This window comes from Eutrigla gurnardus (assembly GCF_963514095.1).
Source record: "Eutrigla gurnardus genome assembly, chromosome: 9".
Classification (NCBI taxonomy): Eukaryota; Metazoa; Chordata; class Actinopteri; order Perciformes; family Triglidae; genus Eutrigla; species Eutrigla gurnardus.
This window is the reverse complement of record NC_139923.1, coordinates 17,131,423-17,150,273: the sequence shown is the minus strand read 5'-3', so window position 1 is coordinate 17,150,273 and position 18,851 is coordinate 17,131,423. Positions and strand designations below refer to the sequence as shown.

Genomic DNA, 18,851 nt, shown 5'->3' with positions numbered 1-18,851 from the left:
TAATGTGAGCAGAAAATCACAACACGAACAACAAAGTACTTTTATTTATTTATTTATTTGATGAAATTCACTTACAGCAGCTCCTTCCTTTCTTATCTTTCACAATAAAAGCCCGAGATATATGCAGCATCACTGCTTACAAGGGGACTTGAATGTGTTTGTGTTGTGTGTATCAGATGCAGGGCCAGTCACCGCCAGCAGCAGTCAGATTCACCAAGAAGTTGGCGGCGGAGGAAGATGGTGACGAAGCCGAGGAGCAGGATGAAGATGGAGGAGGAGGAGGAGGAGCAGCTCCGGACATCATGGACCTGCTGCCAAGAACAGACATCAGGTAACAAAACCACATTCATCTTCACACAACCATCGTTATCAATATGTGAAGATGATGATAAATAATAACCTGAACTCACATAGACCTGCGCTCACAGACGGTTTTCAGAGAGAAGCGGACAGAAGGATTAATCTACTGTAAATTAACAACATGATTGGTGTAAAATGTGGTATGAAATGTAAATGGTATTAAATTGCATTTTGTTGAGGTCCTCAAAATTATAAAATTTGATTTTAAAAAGTGTGCACCCTTCCCTTGAGAAATACATTCTCAATTATTGTTGTTTCAATAAAAATTGACCACTTAAGCTTCACTTGCACATACGATGGTTCATCATTGGAACATTCTGACATTATCTACGTATGTGTCTCACAGCGACAAGATCACATCTGATCTGGTGGCTAAAATTGGGGATAAAAACTGGAAGATCAGGAAGGAGGGTCTGGATGAGACCGCAGCCATCATCTCAGAGGCCAAGTTCATTACAACCAACATTGGGGACCTGACTCTGGCCCTGAAGGGACGACTAGGCGACTCCAACAAAATCCTGGTTAGTAAGAAATTCTCATTCTAGTCCTACATCTAAAGGGGGTCCCTGCAGACATCTGATTCTAGGCCGCCATCTAAAGGGGGTCCTGTGCTCCGTTATACTTTTTTTTTAATAATAAAATGGTATTACGATGTAAGTGAGCATTGTGTTTGTGTTCTTCAGGTCCAGCAGACCCTCACGATCCTGCAGCAGCTGGCTACAGCCATGGGACCTGGACTCAAGCAGCTGGTCAAAGCCCTGGGGATCCCTGTCATCACCGTACTGGGAGACAGCAAGGTGAACACACACACACACACAGGAGCACATACCTGTCTGCACATCCAACAGCAGTGACTTGGACCAGAATGAGCCCTCAGCACTACAACCACCTTCTGGTTCTTTGTTCCTTTTCTGGTTCATACGGGTGTTTTAGGTTCCTACTAGAACAAGTTTACATTCAAACCAGGCCGGTTTGTGTGAAACTGCTGGACTCTCACTCGAAAGCAAAAATTAACCAAAACTGACATCCTGACTGTAAACTATCATCTCTTTAAGGCAAAAATGGACGAAACCCTGCTTCTCCATCTTTCTGAGCTCAGTTTCCTGTTCCAATGTAGAGACACTGACATCTGCTGGCATCTGCTGATCACTACAACACATCACATCTATACAGCATCATAGAATGAGCAGTGTCCTCATTCATGATGGTATTGAAAATCAAACCATCAGAATCTCTAAATACCTGGTCTACGTACCAAGCATAGGATCGATCTTTACATACTCAAAAAACTAAAAGCATAGTACGTCCTCTTTAATACTTACTGAAGTTGCAGGAAAGCTTAAAACATGAAAATGAATGAATGAAAGATAAAAACCTGTGGGGGCAAACAACCGTATATTTAATTACAGCACATTACATTCTATCACAGGTAGAGCAGACTGATGCAAATCATCGTATTATAACTGCTAATGCCTTTTTAAAAGACGGACAGCGGTGACGATGGACGGGTCCTCTGTTTATCTGCAGGCCAACGTGAGGGCTGCTGCCATGACGACGCTCCAGGCCTGGGTGGAGCAGACCGGGATGAAGGAGTGGTTGGAGGGAGAAGACATGGCGGAGGAGCTGAAGAGGGAGAATCCTTTCCTCCGACAGGAGGTACACGAAGATGCACTTATTCTCAACTGGAACATGCTGCAGTCCAGAGTCTTCTACCTTCTTGGTCAAATGTATGGTCATAATGGCCAAATAAATGGTCATATGTATTCCTGAGAAAATTCATAGTACGCACTAGTGGTTGTGACTTCAATACGATTGCCATAGCAAAAATGGCAGGAAAAGTAATGGAACAATGACAGAATTTACATTTTACATGCACTCAGAAATATGATGTCTCTATACTTTCTTTGAAAGTTAAATTCATATTTACAACCAGATATCACTTTAAACGGTGCTTAGTAAGACTTTTGTAAAACAGCACCCCCACCGCAGTAGCAGTAGCAGTTCAGGTGCAAAGTGGTACTGCATCAGGGAGACAAAAAGCCACTAAATGACAATTAATCCAGTTCTGTTAGAAGTTAATAAGGGAAAGCTGTTAAAACCAGGAAGAAACCAGAGTAGGTGTAGAAAGCTCTGGTTGAGCTAAAGTGGTGTTGGTGAAGAGAACCTCACTCTTTTCCTTTCAGTCCACTTCAGGTTCCTGAGAAACCCGGTAAAACCAGACTTCAACACCTGGTCTCAGATGGATTATGTGTTGGATGAATTACAAGAGACACTTCGACAGATTCAGAAAAGATGCCGAGATTTTATCAGAACATCTGGTCGCTAATTAGAGCTGCATTGTTGTTTTCCGAATGGAGTTCTGCTGATCCAGAACCAGCTCAGAGCGGATGCTTTAATCTGCTTCTAACTTCATGCGTTGACTCCATCCTTCTAGTTAGCTATGCTAGCTACATCCTGGACCTGGACCCAAACCGTCCTCTTTTGGATCCGTTCAGTCATCTCGCAGAGCTGCTCACACACCAACTCTTATTAAACAGCATCATAGTTAAACTGCTGCTACTTTTAACGGGTCCTTCACCACTTTAAACAGCAGGGTGTCACCCTACGTCAGTATCTGTATACCGTGCAACACCAGGACTCACGATGCAGATGAGAGACTCGTGTTGACTTCTAAACCTGTCTCGGTCCCCCAGCTGCTGGGCTGGTTAGCAGAGAAGCTGCCCACCCTGAGGAGCGTCCCCGGGGACCTGATGCTGTGTGTCCCTCAGCTCTACACCTGCCTGGAGGACCGGAACGGAGACGTGAGGAAGAAGGCTCAGGACGCCCTGCCGACCTTCATGATGCACCTGGGCTACGACAAGTTGGAGAAGGCTGCTGGGAAACTCAAAGTACTGAACACACACTTATTATGCAGCGGTCAGAACTGTTGTCTGGCATCATTAACGCCTCTCCTCATTTCCTCACAGCCGTCCTCAAAGGATCAGGTGCACGCCATGTTGGAGAAGGCCCGAGCCGTGATGCCCGCGAAGCCTGCTGCTCCTGCTGCTCCTGCTAAATCTGGAGGGGGGAAGGGTTCTGCAGAGCCAAGCAGGGCTGCTTCAGGTCCGTGCATTGTTACAGTGACTCTCACATTAGTTATTTAGTTTATTAGTTGTTCTCATTGTCCAGCTGTCTCTGTGCTGCTGATGGTTAACGTGTAAAAGGGGGTTCGGTCTGAAAGCTTCCAGTCTACTTTTATTCATTCATTAAATGTTCCATCCATCCATCTTTTACCGCTTACCCTGTATTCAGGGTCGCGGGGGGGCTGGAGCCGATCCCAGCTGACATTTGGCATTGCGTACACCCAGGACAAGTCGCCAGTCTATCACAGGGCCAACATGTAGAGACAGACAACCATTCATACTCGCATTCCCACCTACGGGCAATTTAGAGTCCTCAATGAATGTCTTTGAACTGTGGGAGGAAGCTGGAGAACCCACGCTCACATGGGGAGAACATGCAAACTCACACAGAAGGAACCCAAACCAGACCTGGGAATCAAACCCGGGACCCTCTCGCTGTGAGGCGACAGTGCTACCCACCACACCACCGTGCAGTTTATTAAATGTTGTTATATATTATGTTGTTGTTCATACCGATTTAATTATTCTAATGTTATATTTATGAGTTTTAATTAATTGAAAACCTGGTTCTGCCCAACTAAGTTCAGTGCTCTCTGCAAGCAACTCTGGCAAGAACGTTCACAGATGATCTACTAGGAATTATATAAAATATTCTGATAAATGATAATATGCATGACAGAGAATCGCTGCCTGTATCGAGGCTCGTAGACCTACTCTGATAAAACCGCACCGATAACACGGAGTTTGTGACTCATTACAAATGTGTTTCTGAATGTAAAGTGAAAGTGGATTCCAGTTTGAGGGCCTTTTTCTTTTCTTTTTTTCTTTTTTTTTTGATTATTGAGATAATCTGGTGAATCACTATGGTGAGGGTAACTGTGCCATGCAGTCTTCCTGTTGTGTATTGGTCCTCGTCTCCGTAATAATCTCATCGTGTTTGTCTCTGCAGTCTCCCGGCAGCCAGCAGGTGAGGACGCGGTCGATGGTAAACCTGATGTCAAGAAGGTGCGAGGCGGCGGAGGCGGAGCTGGGAAGAAGGTAGGTCATTGTGGATGAATAATCGTGACATGAAGTTTTCATATCGTCTCAGGTTTCAACAGCTGTCTGGCTTCAGTGGAGCTGGCTTCAGGGTGTGATAGCAGGAGATTTTACTCCCCAATTATTTAAAAAATTAAAGATGAATCCGATTTTGGATTGATGTCCGGTTTTACATTTGTAGAGATCATTTGTAAATCTTCTCTATTAATGAGGATCTGGCAGGAACATTCTATGGGCTCTCTTAGGTTTTCATCAGTCCTTTCATGACAGTGAAGTGTAAATATGATGTGGTTGTGTTTTTTTTACTCACCCAGCCTCCTTCCCCTCCCGAGGATTCTCCCCCTCCCCCCTCATCCAAGGACAAGGACAGTAATGCTAGTAAAAAGCCTCCCGGCAAAGGGAAGGCTGCTGCTAGCGGCCAACAGGTAGTCCTTGTGATGAACATCTACACGCTGCTGCTGCTGCGTGTGTTAGTGGACAGATGTTAACCCCCGTCCAGCTTCTCTCTGCCTCCACCTGGCAGATCTTGGCTCAGTCTAATCCTGCCTCTCTCTAATCACTAATCCTAATGTACAATTAGACACGTGGACACAGATGTTGGGTGAAATGAGACACCGTTCTGTTTGAACCTGTGTAACCTGTAGAAACATGTTGACATGAGAGAACTGAGAGTGTGGTGCATGCATGCACACAGAAACCCTCTGTCACCCTTCAGGGTTCAAGTCACTGCATGAACGTGTGTTTCTGGACGGTTTTGGAATAATATCACATCGGTCACTATGTCAAAAAGCACCAAATATTCCTGTTTTTGGCCTTAATCCTAAAAAGACAATATTCCTACTAGTCTGTTGACGTGGTTTATGGAAATTAATATTCTACTAGATTCCCGTTTACATGCAGCCGTTTCCCTGTTCATAACAGCATCATCTGAATGAGTCTAAATGTGCTCTCTGCTGCGTTGGATGGGTCAAAGCCCAACATGGCACCTGGTTCTAGCTTCTGGTTTGTGTCCAACACACACAGTGGAACGTCCACAAGGAAGATGCTGTAAAAACACACTTTTTAGTAAACATTCTGTAAACTAAAACCTGAATAACATCAATGTATCAAACGTCTTCATCTGAAAACCCTCCACCCAGAATAATTCAGAATATGTTTAGGTGACATATAGATGAGGAATATTGTCCTATTAGGAATAAAAGTGCATGTAGATGCAGTTGTTGTTTCAGCCGTTTTCTGTGTTAACCTACACTGGTCTTTTCAGCATAACACCCCCTTGTTGTTTCTGTCACCTTTGACGTGTCGTCCAAATGAAAATGATTACCCATAATGCTCAGTACACGTCCACAGACGGACCATTGTTACACTTCCTCGCCCTTAAACTGTGATGCTGCCTCTCCTCTCAGGGTGCAGCTGCCAAGAAGCCTGCAGCCAAAAACCAGAAGGATGAGGAAGACAAGTCGGGGCCGATCTTTGTCCTCATCCCCAATGCCAAGGAGCAGAGGATCAAAGAGGAGAAACAGCTGAAGGTAGCAGACTCGTAGAATCGTAGACTTGTGCCGACGGACAACTATCTCCGACCGACGACGGTCAGGCCGATAACAGGCCGTATTTGGCTCGTTTCCACATGACTGTATAAAATTATTATAGCATATAACATTAACAGGACGGTAGGAATGTGACATGTAGGACAATCTAGGAGTTACGTTGAATAACTCATCAGACATTGTTGAGTTTGACTCCACGTTTCTTGTAGATCCTGAAGTGGAACTTCAACACTCCCCGAGATGAGTATGTGGAGCAGCTGAAGACGCAGATGTCCACCTGCTTGGCCAAGTGGCTCCACGATGAGCTGTTTCACATAGACTTCCAGAGACACGTCAGGGCTATCGGAGTCATGATCGAGGTTCGTTGGTCCACAGCTACGAATGACCATCAGGATTAGGTTGGTGTTGGTAACGAGGTTTGTGTTCTCCAGAGGTTGGAAAGTGAGAGCGATGCCACCGTCGGCTGTCTCGACCTGATTCTGAAGTGGTTCACTCTGCGGTTCTTCGACACCAACACCACAGTCCTGATGAAGGTGCTGGAGTACCTGAAGCTGCTGTTTTCCATGCTGAACAGGGAGAACTACCATCTGACCGAGTATGAGGCCAACTCCTTCATCCCCTACCTCATCGTCAAAGTGAGCAACGGCACACTCGCACTGATGGACGGAGCTATGATGGTGAGGTTTTTTTTTTTAAACTCTGTTTCTTCTTCTCTTTAGGTTGGAGAGTCCAAGGATGTGGTTCGCAAAGATGTCCGGGCCATTCTGGCCATGCTGTGTAAGGTTTACCCAGCATCCAAGGTCTTCCCTTTCCTCATGGATGGAACTAAATCCAAGAACTCCAAACAGAGAGCAGGTAGGGGTCTACAGACAGACGACTGGTCCAATATAAGCCTCTTTGATGGTGAACTATGGGATACTGTTGTCACAATACCAAAACTGTGACTTCAGTTCGATGCCTGCCTACATACCTCATATATTGTGTGTCTATGAGAAAATTACTCTCTTGATGATAATATAATCTCAGTAAACATTGTATGAAAGAGGTAATGAAAGAGTCTTCTACCAACGTGTTTCCAGAGTGTCTGGAGGAGTTGGGTTGTCTGATCGAGGGCTATGGGATGAATGTGTGTCAGCCGACTCCAGCCAAGTGTCTGAAGGAGATCGCCATCCACATAGGAGACAGAGACACATCTGTCCGCAACGCTGCCCTGAACACCGTGGTGGCAGTCTACAATGTCTGCGGGGAGCAGGTCTACAAACTAATAGGACATGTAAGACGCAGACGAGACCATCCTCATAGGATTCAACCCCAACATTTCTACGTACAACTTTATGTAATTCGTATGACCGTCTTTTCCAGTTATCGGAGAAAGAGATGAGCATGCTGGAGGAGAGAATCAAGCGTTCAGCCAAGAAGACGGCTGCAGCTCCTCCCAAGCCGAGCGCGATGGAGAGAACTCAGAAGGATCACCCTGCTAACCCCAATGCCACCTTCCTCCGCAAGCCTGCACAGGAAGACCCCAACAAACTCAAGTAGGTTTCCTCTGGCTCAGGGCTGCAGAGCCCCATGAAAACCAATAAGGAAGCCAATAATACTTAATCATACTTACTTAATAATACTTACTTATAATACACAAAGTACATGTGGATAGAGATTTGCATCCAATAAATCCATCCCAGCTAGTGAAGGTCGTGACAATCAATATTTTTAACAATCAAGGTTATGCTTCGCCTCCTATTTCACTGGGAAATCCTTCCCCATACGAAAGATTGATACTGTGGAAATTAGGTTTCAGCTCGACTTTAAGTTAATGTAAAAAGCAGACATACAATCAAAACAGATATATCCATTATTTTTCTATATTAAAGTTTTGATAGATGGTATAAAGTAGGTTAAAGGGATTTTTTGTATCTGTGATGGTATGAAATGTATTTTTTGTTTGATGCCTTCAGAAAAATTAATGACTAGTGATTCTACAGGGAACTATTAAAAGAGACAAAAATCTGAGTTCAACTTACAACCAACGGACCCTGCAGCGCTTTACAAAACCTCCTGCCAGCTGAGGTTAAATGAAGAAAGATGCAGCTGTAGATAGCGAGGAGTCTGGTAGTGACTCAAGATTAATGAATGCAGTTACCTTTTTTAATAAAAAGTCTCATCATCGGACATAACATTTCTTGAATATACTGAAACCCACCTTCTCCAGCTGTTTTTCATCCGCATGTTTTCCAATGTATCAACTAACACTTGACTTCTACATTTTGAGGACTGTAGTTAGATTTATGCCATAAATCTCTTGAATGTTTGTGTTCTGCTCGCAACTAATCTGTCCTTCTCTTCTTGTTGTGTTTCAGTCATTGCATGTCAGGTTGCTCTCACAGATACTCCTTTTATTTCAGGGAAAGAAAAATTGGCACATCAAGGCTGGGTATCGATTTTAAAATGTTTGATACAGGTATCTGGAACTCAATACCGATACCACAACCAAACTTTTTTCAATACTTTTGTGTGAACGAAAGCCTTGCAGCCTAATTGGTGGAACAGTTATGTCTCTATAAATGACTACAGCTCACTGTTCACCAACATGTTGGCAACATCACAAGTAAATAATAAAAAATGTATTATAAACCTACCACTCCACCAAATTTGTTGACACAACTACCGTAAAAAGAGCTGTAATTTGCCACCGTTTTCCTCAAGTTTTTCCATACCGGGTCAGCCCGACATAATTCGGTGGTTTATACCCAGCCCTTATAAAATCCTTTCCACGGTCTGTGAAAGCAGCTGTCTGTCTTCAGCCTGTCTGTCTCCTAACCCGTCATCTTCCTGTGTGATTTCCTCCTTTCTCTGCTCTGCCTACCTTCTGTTCTGGAGCAGAATAATGTATCGCACATATAGGATGTGAGTACTCCTCGCCCCCTTTACTCCACGTTGTCATCGTAGAAACTCCTCCTCCGTCTGTTACTCATTGTTCATAAGACCAATGAACAGAAAAGCTCTGCCGTGACATTTGAATTTTTGTCGTGCTTCTTCACGTGATGGGGAATAAGGCTCTGTTCTTGTTCCCCACTGTGCATGGAAGGCAAAGCACCGGACATGCTGCTGCTATCACTTTTAAAGGTCCCATATTATGAAAAACACATTTTCTCTGGTCTCTACACCTATAAACTGGTCCTCCCTGAGCCTGCCAACTCCCAGAATGAAGAAAACAAGCTTCTCCTTCATGGTCTCTGCAGCCCACCCACTGGTACAACGGCACTCCTACGGGCTGTTCAGATTCAGCTCCTGTCGTTGCGTAACGAAGGGAGTCATTTGCATAGGCCAACCTCCTCTGCACAATGATAGAAGATATCCGAGAGGGGGCGTTCATCACCGAGGTGAAGTACGGTGTGTCCAGAGGTGAAATAGCAGTGAGACAGCAGTGTTTCACAATGTCCTCGCTCAGAACTACACACGCAAATTGCTCCGTTGTTGGTTGTACAAATCAACATAAGTGCTTATATTCTGTCCCAGCTACAGAAGAGACCGTGGTTGGGTTCATTTTTAATGACAATGTGTCGGCTACGGTTCGTGTTAGCTTGTATAAGTGTGCTAACCACTTCACATCGGACTGCTTCAGTAACGAGGGTCAGTACAAAGCTGGCTTTGTCTCGACACTGACCCTCGTAAAAGAATCTGTCCCAACCATACGGGACCCAGCAACTTCACCTGAGACACATAGACGAGCCAAAGCGATACATCCATCGCAAACATTGGTGTATGCTACCGCTAGCGTAAGTGGAATCATCTCCGTGGCTCTCCAAGTAGGCGTTGACAGACGGAGCTCATTAGCATTTGAAGGTGCAGGCATAGAAACAGCCTGTTCTCAGGAGATTCATTTGAGCAACTTTTAGACGGCTGAAATTCAGGACCACGGATGGGTTTGGGGCAATACATATCGAATACACTGTTGTTGGACCTCTGACAGCTGTGTGGAATTGAGGAAAAAACATATAATATGGCACCTTTAAATGTGTTTAATGCTTCTTTCCCATCATCCATCTTTCTGATGTATTTAGTGTTTGCTGTACCTGGAAACAAGACCTATTTTTGGTCTGACACTATTCTGCCTTCTAAAAATATTTAGATTAGGTCACAACCATAGAAATGGAAGTAGAAAGGACATTCCTATTTAATCAACATAGCAGGATAGTCGGAGTGGCAGCCATTTCTATGTGTACTGTTGCTATTAAGACTGTTGTGTTGGATTACCTGATGTTTTCTAGTAGCAATTATCAGTGGACTGGTAATTTTAGGAAGCAGAGAAAGACGGACTACATGAGGAACATTCAACTACTTAATGCTTCATCCTCACTCTGAGGAAACTACACTGATGATGAAACATGACTCACTATTTTTAGGGAATAAGGGACAGCTGTGGAATGGGCAAGTTGGCAAACTAGTGGACAGGGTTTGGATCATACCATACCCAGGTTGAGGAGTCAGGGTTAGGAACATACCATACCCAGTTTGAGGAGTCAGGGTTAGGAACATACCATACCCAGGTTGAGGAGTCAGGGTTAGGAACATACCATACCCAGGTTGAGGAGTTGCGTTTTGGATCATACCATACCCAGATTGAGGAGTCGCGGCTCCAGATCATACCATACCCAGGTTGAGGAGTTGCATTTTGGATCATACCATACCCAGGTTGAGCGCAGCTGCTACCACAGTCATGGTCACTCAGTCTTGCCTATGAGGTCATGGTTCAGGAGGGGCAAGAGAACACCCATGTCAGCTAATACTAGAAAAAGCAGTTTTACGGTGTTTATTGTTGGAAAAATTAACATTATACATTAACATAATATGCCACCAAGAATTCCCCAGTCCATCCATAGAAACCTTGGACCAATCTGTACCCTGGGTAGGCAGGCATGCTGTAATAATAATTGAGGTGACTATAGTAAATAATAATAGCAGAAATAATACTATCAATGATATCAGCGGTGGATATAATAGAATGAGAATTGTGGTAGTAGTAGCAGTAATAGAACTGTGCTCAATAGTAATGTGTCAAGCAGGTCCATGGTAGCAGACACGGTCACAATCCACATGAACCCCGAGCATGGATAGCTGGGAGAAAGCACAATGGGGCATTAATGGGACATAAATTATCGAGATGGAGGGGGAGACGAGGAGAGAGGAAGTCCCTGGCAGTCTAACTAAGGGCCAGCTGGAGCCAATATAACCCGTATCAAAGAGGAAATACTTAAGTGTGGGAGGGTATCTGCCACACGGACTGATATGTCACAGAAGCCAATACAGGATAAATACTTTAAACCCACTTTCCCTAGTGGGGTGTGGGGGGGTCGGTCTCTAACGGGGTGTTCACACGGAACGCAATGCAAATTTTTCGCACGACCAAGTTGCATGTAAAGTCAATGCTCAAACGCGACCTGCCGCTTCTTTGCGCCATGCAACGGACGCGAATCAGCCGAAATGTTTCATTGCACGAGTTTAAATATTTCAACCTGAGCGACAAATTTGCGCTGATGCTCTGGCGCGAAGTCAATCAGCATGGATAGCCTCCTTGGGTCCTCACTCGTCAGTGAATCTGTAATGAAGGCTAACGCAGCGTAGCAGTCTGTGGTCTCCCAGCACCGTGTGATAGTATCGTATGTTTCATACAGAGACCGAACCAAACTTTTAGTACAAACCACAGACTGTCCGTGGTACAAACGACAAGGTCCCTGCCATATTTATGCCGAGACGACGTCGGTGTTTCCCATACATATACCAATGTGTGGCGCAGCGCTACAGAATCGACCCAGAGCGCCACAAATTGAGAGCTTTTTAATTAATTTTTTTCAACGCGATTTTGAAATATAAATATCGCTCCGTTCATTCATCTCCGCATACCCCTCTTTCTCCCTGTCATTCTCTCTCACTCACTCACTCACACACACACACACAACTCCCCGCAGAGACGACGGCTATTTTCAGTGTTTGCAGAGCAGCTAGGGTGTTAACAACATAGCCTAGCTCTGAGCGAGCCAAATGCCATTGCCAAAACAAGCATTTTAAAAGTTATTTGTGTATCATTTTAACGGGTAAACTTAACAAACCACGACTTAGGACTTTTTGCCAATCGTTGTTACTTCGGCATGCTCTTTATCCGTGTATTGCCGTTGTATCACAATGTTGTTTTTTTATTTAGGAGCATAGCGACTGCTGCTGTGAACTAGCCAAACTCTGGCTTGCTATTCAGAGTGAATTCAGCTATCTGAGATTCACCAATCCCCTCTGGGTAAAGTTATAAACTGTTTCCTGGTGTATCTGGGACTTCCACACCATGTGCAAAGCATTAATAGTGTTTATGTTGGCCTTGAATGATACAATAAAACATTATCCGTGTCTGCACTGTTAGTTCCTCCTTCTACCAAGTATGTGCGCCCCAGAAACACAAATCAGCTACAACTGCAGGCGGTTTTCATACTTTATCCAAACTCTGATAGATTCAGATAAATGTTTAAAAATCTGCAGATTTTCCCCCTTTTTTTTTTTTTTTTTTTTTTTTAATAACAGCAGGAGTAAAGGAGGAGAAGTAGCAACAATTCTCATCATTACTTAACCAACAATCAATCATGAATGAAAATGCTAAGGAATGTATTGTTGTCAGTCCAGTTGTAAAGGTTTCAGGCTTCAGTATGTTTTTATTATTTCTAACAGATACAGATGTTTGTTTATAGATCAGTTCTGATCCACTCCAGTCCTGACAGTCCAACTCTAATTTGGTAGATCAGGTTATTCACACACTTCAATATGAAACGGGTTTTCATCAGACTCGATGCAGGGATGTACTGGAGGGTATACCCACAAACATGACTTCTCTTCTAGATTCGTCACTATTTTGAAGTTGTTTCAGACTCATTTTTGTTAACATTTTTTAAAGCCAAAAAGTGCAAACAATGCTTTTTAAGTGTAAATTGATGTGAATAAGGATCACTGATTGGAAGTCATTGTATCCTCCTGTTTATTGACCTCCTTGCACAGAAAGCTGAGGACTATCGGACACACACATACCGTCTCAGGTTAATAGGCTACTAAGTAAAAGCTCATGTCAGTCAGGACTGGAGCTGAAAGGCACTGATCGATAATACACCAGACTAAATCTGCCCCCTGTTCTCCCATCCAGCCAAGCCCGTCAGAACGCCCAGCACAGCGAGTCCTCCCACCCCTCCATCCCCAAGGAGTTTCAGTTGGACTTGGACATGATTGAGATGAACCAGAGCCGAGTGTGTGAGATGCCGGACTTGGTCCAACACAAGCTGGACGAGCTTCTGGAGCCCATCATGATCCCTGAACCCAAGTAAACCCGACCAGAGGAACCAGATCTAATAGACACCGAAGCAAACATGTGCTTCGGATAGAAAGTAACATTCCCTGTGTTTTTATTTTCAAAGGATGCGTTCCGTGTCTCCACACTTCGATGACCTCCACAACAGCACCGCCTCCACCATCAACTTTGTCATCTCCCAGGTTGCCAGCGGCGACATTAACAACAGCATACAGGCTCTGGCCCAGGTGTGAACATATGTGACGTATATGAAATCTGTTTGGATGCTTGGACGTGACGGACTGCTGCCATTATCTTACTAGAGCTAGAGAACCACACCTGTCAATCAAGCATCGAACTGGAAGAATAGCTTATTATGCTGATCACAGATGGACCAGTATTGGTTTACATCAGGGACACTATTTTTTTGTAGGGGGCCTGGACATTTTCCTGACCCACTCAACCCCTTTTTGGCCTCATGAATAAACACATATTTATCTTTTTGCCGCAGATCGACGAGGTGTTGCGGCAGGAGGACAAAGCGGAAGTGATGTCGGGACACATTGATCAGTTCCTGATCGCCACCTTCATGCAGCTGAGACTAATCTACAGCACGCACATGGCCGACGACCGGCTGGACAAGAGGGACATCATCAAACTGTACAGCTGCATCATCGGAAACATGCTGTCTGTGAGTCCACGTCACACATCGGGGACCTGGTCTGTGGTTGGGATGATTGTGATGATGAGACACTGTCTTTCTGTTAGCTGTTCTCCATGGAGGCCCTGGCCCGAGAGGCGTCTATGGGGGTGCTGAAGGACCTGATGCACGGCGTGATCACGCTGATGCTGGACGACAGAGTGGAGGACATAGAAGACGGACTGCAGGTTATCAGGTCTGTCAACCTGCTGGTCACCAGAGTCCTGGAGAAGTCTGACCAGACCAACATGATCAGGTTGGTGCGAAGAAACTTTCACATCACTTGACTGTTATCATAGAAACAGAGTAGGAGTAGAACCAGACGGAACCCTCCGGTTCACCTTAAAGCTGCATCCTCTCTGCTGCCACTCATTGTACAGAAGTCTATGAGAAAATTACCCTACTTCTCTTTTGATTTATTATCTCAGTAAACATGAGTTTATGGTCTCAATCTCTAGTTTCAAGTCTTCTTCCATCCATGGAAATCACAACACCGATAATAATTTGTTTAAACTGTTGGTTGACTCGTCCCTTCCTGCCTCTCCTCAGCGCTCTGCTGGTTCTGCTTCAGGACACTTTAGTGACGACGGCCCCTCCCATGTTCTCTGAACTCGTCATGAAGGTGAGAAGTTCACAACATGCAAATATAGCGTTTACCACGGCGCCAAATCAGTACTCATTCATTCATTCTAACATAGTAGCTCACATGCATCCAGAGACCAGACTATGTGGAGAAACCAAAGACTGTCTGTGGTCCCTCAGAGGTCTACGATTATAGCTCACATTAGTCCAGAGACCAGACCAGTCTATGGTCTAAACAACAAGGTCTCTGCTGTATTTATCTCTAGATGACCTTATTTGGAGTGTAGCCACCCATCAATCAGGCTCCATTCAGAAATCCAGCATACTGATCACCATCATTATGGAGTTATTTCAGCATCCTTTTATATCTGATTGTTGATATTAAATCACAGCTAAATAGTTTATTCTGGATTCCTCCAGCGGTGGTAAATCATGTGTGCTCCCCCCATCCCATCAAACTTGTGAGAGTAACGTGGTGCGACGTTGGTGTGAATGCGGCATTACACCTCAATCTCTATTGTTGTCATGTGTTCAGTGTCTTTGGAGGATGATCCGCTTCCTCCCAGAGACCATCAACCACATAAACCTGGATCGGATCTTACTGGACGTTCACAACTTCATGAAGGTTTTTCCCAAGGAGAAACTGAAGCAGCTCAAGAGTGACGTTCCTCACAGAACCCTCAAGACTCTGTTACACACACTCTGCAAGCTCACAGGCGCCACGGTAACACACACACACACACACATATGCATGCGTATCGCATGATGTTAATGGTCGTTGTTCTGCAGTTCCATCATTATAACTGTGTTGACGAACAGATCCTGGACCACCTCTCAATGATAGAGAACCGTAATGAGTCAGAGCTGGAGGCCCATCTGAGGCGGGTCGTCAAACACTCTGGAAACCTGTCGGGATTCAAGAGTGACCATGGCAATGAGAAGACTGGTCAGCGCACGGTAAGCAACACACACACACACACACACACACTGTTATGTGTGTGTAGGATGAGAGTGTGTCTCAGTGAGTTCTGATGTATAACATGAATGTATACGGCTGTGTTTTTTTCTCAGGAGGATCGGATGTCGAAGGCAAAGGTCAGTGACATTCTGTCCGAGATCTTCAAGAAGATCGGCTCCAAGGAGAATACCAAAGAGGTTCGTTCCGATCTTAGAACCAGTGCACGTGGAACGGGAGGTTTCCTTAGAAGTAGAAAAAGAGTAGAACGGTCATGTTAGCTGGCTACTTAGCTGGCCAGTTAGCCAGCTAGTTAGCTGGCCAATAGACTATGGTGGAATTACGGTAAACCGAAGCATCTAAAGTACAGACCTACTCTTTCTATGATGCTGTGTCGATGTGATGTAGTGACCAGCAGCCACCACCAGAGGTCAGTGTATCTACTGTGTAACTCTAGTGTAGTTCAGCTCTTGACTGAGCGTCACTACGGCGAGCTGCATGGTATAGCACGCCGGTGCATCGTGTCTTAACAGTAAATTGAACAAATTTGAAAAACATAAATTGATAACCAGTCCAAAATATCCTTGTTAAACATTGACATCCCTAGTTTATAGTCACATGACTTTATCTACCGCCGGTCTGCCACCATCTGCTCCGTTCAGCCCTGATGAGACGGTACCGTTGCTACCCGATAAGGTGAACCCTCACCTCAATGCTGTAACTCGGTTTACTTTATTGCTCACTGCAATGGTTGCTACACAAAACAATGACCATCCTGCTAAGTTCATTTGAACAAGAATGTCCCTTTTACTCTTATTTTACATCTATTACAGTTAAGTGTGTGTGGGGGCGTGTGTGTGTGTGTGTATACTATGACGAAGGCTATAAAGTGCTGAGTAACGTGTCTGATCTGGTCCACAGGGTCTGACAGAGTTGTACGAGTACAAACAGAAGTACTCGGACGCCGACCTGGAACCCTTCCTCAAAAACACTTCCCAGTTCTTCCAGAGCTACGTGGAGCGGGGCCTCCGAGTCATCGAATCCGAGAGGGAGGGCAAGGCTCGCATCCAGACCTCCGCAGGTACTGTCTGTCTGCTCTTCTGTCTGTAGCCCCTTTTACACAGACAATGGTGGAAAGGCGAGTGTATGATAATAAAAAATAGAATATGCCGCCCACTGGACTGTTCAGATAGAGCTTTGTTTGTGTGTGTTTGTGTTCTAACTGGTGTGTGTCTCTGCAGTGATCCCTCAGCACGGTCTGGACTTCAGTCTGAACAGCACCGAGGAGCTGAAACCAGCTGTATACTATGAGAGACTCAAGATCCTCCGACAGAGACAAGGACTGGAGAACACCTCCAGGGTTGGTTTACACACTCACACATGCACATATATACCCCAGAGTCCAGTCCCTCTCCAGGAGTCTTGGTCTAGGACCACATGTACAACAGTAGACTGGATAACTGTGGACCAGATAACTGTGTTCTTTACAATCCCCTCCTTCCTTTTCTGGTTGCAAACATTCCAAGATGGTGACAACCAAAATCTAGTTCGTCGTTGCTGACATGCGTGCAGATGTTGCTGATATGGTTATCAGATGGGTTTCTAGAAGCTGACTGTGTGCTTGTGTGTGTGTGTGTGTCCCTGCAGCAGGGTAGTGGCGGCGTTGATGAGGATGAGCCTCAGCAGCGGCCTCCCATCTCCTCGCTGCTGTCCTCCAAGCCACCGGTGGCGTCCTCGACCGACATGCTCCACAGCAAGCTGTCTCAGCTCAAAGAGTCCCGGGAGTTGTACCAGCAGGAACACAACACACACTCACCCACGCACACACACACCCGCTCAGCCTCGCCCGCCGCCAACCTGGACGACCTGAAGAAACGTCTGGAGCGGATAAAGAGCAACCGGCAGTAAAGCGCTGCTGGCGTCCCTGCCGGCGGTGTCACACTCACTCCTCCTCATCCACCACGTCGTAGAAAACACCCGTTAACTCATTCTGTTCATGTTGTGGTGGATAGAAGAGCCGCCCTTCTGTCAACTAACCAGGTAGCAGCAGACAAGACACACCCTCAAGCCTGACTCCGCCCCCTCCCGTTTGAGCCTGACTCCGCCCCCTCCCATTTGAGCCTGACTCCGCCCCCTCCCATTTGAGCCTGACTCCGCCCCCTCCCGTTTGAGTCTGACTCCGCCTCCACGTGGTCCAGTCCATCAGGTTGAAGTGAGGCTGCGATCGAGTGGTTTTAGATCTCCTGGGATTCGTGTTGTTCAGGACCACAGACGGCTGTACAGTTTCTGTCTCACCTGACGTCCCACCTGTCGCTCTATCTTTCGGGGTATCTCACCCTCCACTGTTCAATGTATACTTTTTACTGTACTATGATAATTAAATGGTGAACTTCCCTCCATCGTCTCTGTACATATTTAAAGGTCTGACGTGTAGAAACGTTTATTCCTGCGACTGGCCTGCAAAGCCTCTGCCTCGGACCTCTATGGGGTTCTCTCTCTCTCTCTCTCCCTCTCTCTCTCTTTCTCCCCCCGCTTCGGCAGTAAATTGCTAGCCCCTCGTGTTTGGCCATCTTCCTCCATTCTGGTCTTCCCGTGTGTGTGCGCATTAACAACTGCTGTTTAATATGTATTATGGAGATGTCGTCGTCGGTCATCTGAAAGAACTAAAGTTTTTGTACTTAATTTGAATGTCGTCGTCTCACGTTGCTCCTGTAGAATCATCGTGGAAAACGGCAATAAAGTTTCGTTTTTTAACGCTCAATCTTTGAGTTTGCTGGTTTTACAACAACTCCTAAATAATTTAACCTTTTTATAGCAAATTAACCGGTCAAAGATCAGATGTCAAACTATTTTAGTTTAACAGCTGAACATCCTGGCTTAATGAAACGGCTCAAACTAATTACATCAAAATATTTTTAATTAATGGTATTTTTTAAGTCGAAGAAAAAACGTTATTGAAGGACTTTGTCAAGTCTGAATAAGTAAATGGCTGTTAATGACAAGAACAGGATGTGGCTGAAGATGTTAGTGGTCAGTCAGCTGCGTCTAAAATCTGGTGCCAACAAGATCATAAAAGGAAAACATGCAGGTCAACCATAGAAGATGTTGACGCAAAATGCAAGATAACAAACGAGGTGACATTTGTGACGGAAATCAGATTTACATTCAGGAAACAAACCGCTGAAGAGAAGAAATTATGCTGGACCTTCAGTCTGGTTTCGTTCCAATG

The 18,851-nt window shown here is 45.1% G+C and overlaps 1 protein-coding gene across 3 annotated transcripts in view; it reads left to right on the top strand.

Moving 5' to 3' along the window:
* The window catches only part of ckap5 (cytoskeleton associated protein 5), a 30,334-nt gene extending 12,318 nt beyond the window's left edge, over positions 1-18,016 (top strand). Inside the window, exons 20-45 of one of the 3 annotated variants that reach the window (XM_084017381.1) lie at positions 177-331; positions 707-881; positions 1,044-1,157; positions 1,888-2,016; positions 3,054-3,248; positions 3,327-3,462; positions 4,432-4,520; positions 4,835-4,945; positions 5,927-6,049; positions 6,277-6,426; positions 6,499-6,702; positions 6,787-6,922; positions 7,147-7,340; positions 7,430-7,602; positions 8,948-8,971; positions 13,245-13,418; positions 13,513-13,633; positions 13,897-14,076; positions 14,154-14,341; positions 14,635-14,707; positions 15,203-15,391; positions 15,487-15,624; positions 15,739-15,822; positions 16,544-16,703; positions 16,864-16,982; positions 17,270-18,016. In XM_084017381.1, the coding sequence (XP_083873507.1) occupies positions 177-331; positions 707-881; positions 1,044-1,157; positions 1,888-2,016; positions 3,054-3,248; positions 3,327-3,462; positions 4,432-4,520; positions 4,835-4,945; positions 5,927-6,049; positions 6,277-6,426; positions 6,499-6,702; positions 6,787-6,922; positions 7,147-7,340; positions 7,430-7,602; positions 8,948-8,971; positions 13,245-13,418; positions 13,513-13,633; positions 13,897-14,076; positions 14,154-14,341; positions 14,635-14,707; positions 15,203-15,391; positions 15,487-15,624; positions 15,739-15,822; positions 16,544-16,703; positions 16,864-16,982; positions 17,270-17,530 (3,795 nt within the window). In that variant the 3' untranslated portion in view covers positions 17,531-18,016. The remainder of the gene's footprint in view (positions 1-176; positions 332-706; positions 882-1,043; positions 1,158-1,887; positions 2,017-3,053; positions 3,249-3,326; positions 3,463-4,431; positions 4,521-4,834; positions 4,946-5,926; positions 6,050-6,276; positions 6,427-6,498; positions 6,703-6,786; positions 6,923-7,146; positions 7,341-7,429; positions 7,603-8,947; positions 8,972-13,244; positions 13,419-13,512; positions 13,634-13,896; positions 14,077-14,153; positions 14,342-14,634; positions 14,708-15,202; positions 15,392-15,486; positions 15,625-15,738; positions 15,823-16,543; positions 16,704-16,863; positions 16,983-17,269) is intronic. The other 2 variants (XM_084017383.1, XM_084017382.1) reach the window with 2 other exon arrangements.
* The last annotated feature ends 835 nt before the right edge of the window (positions 18,017-18,851 follow it).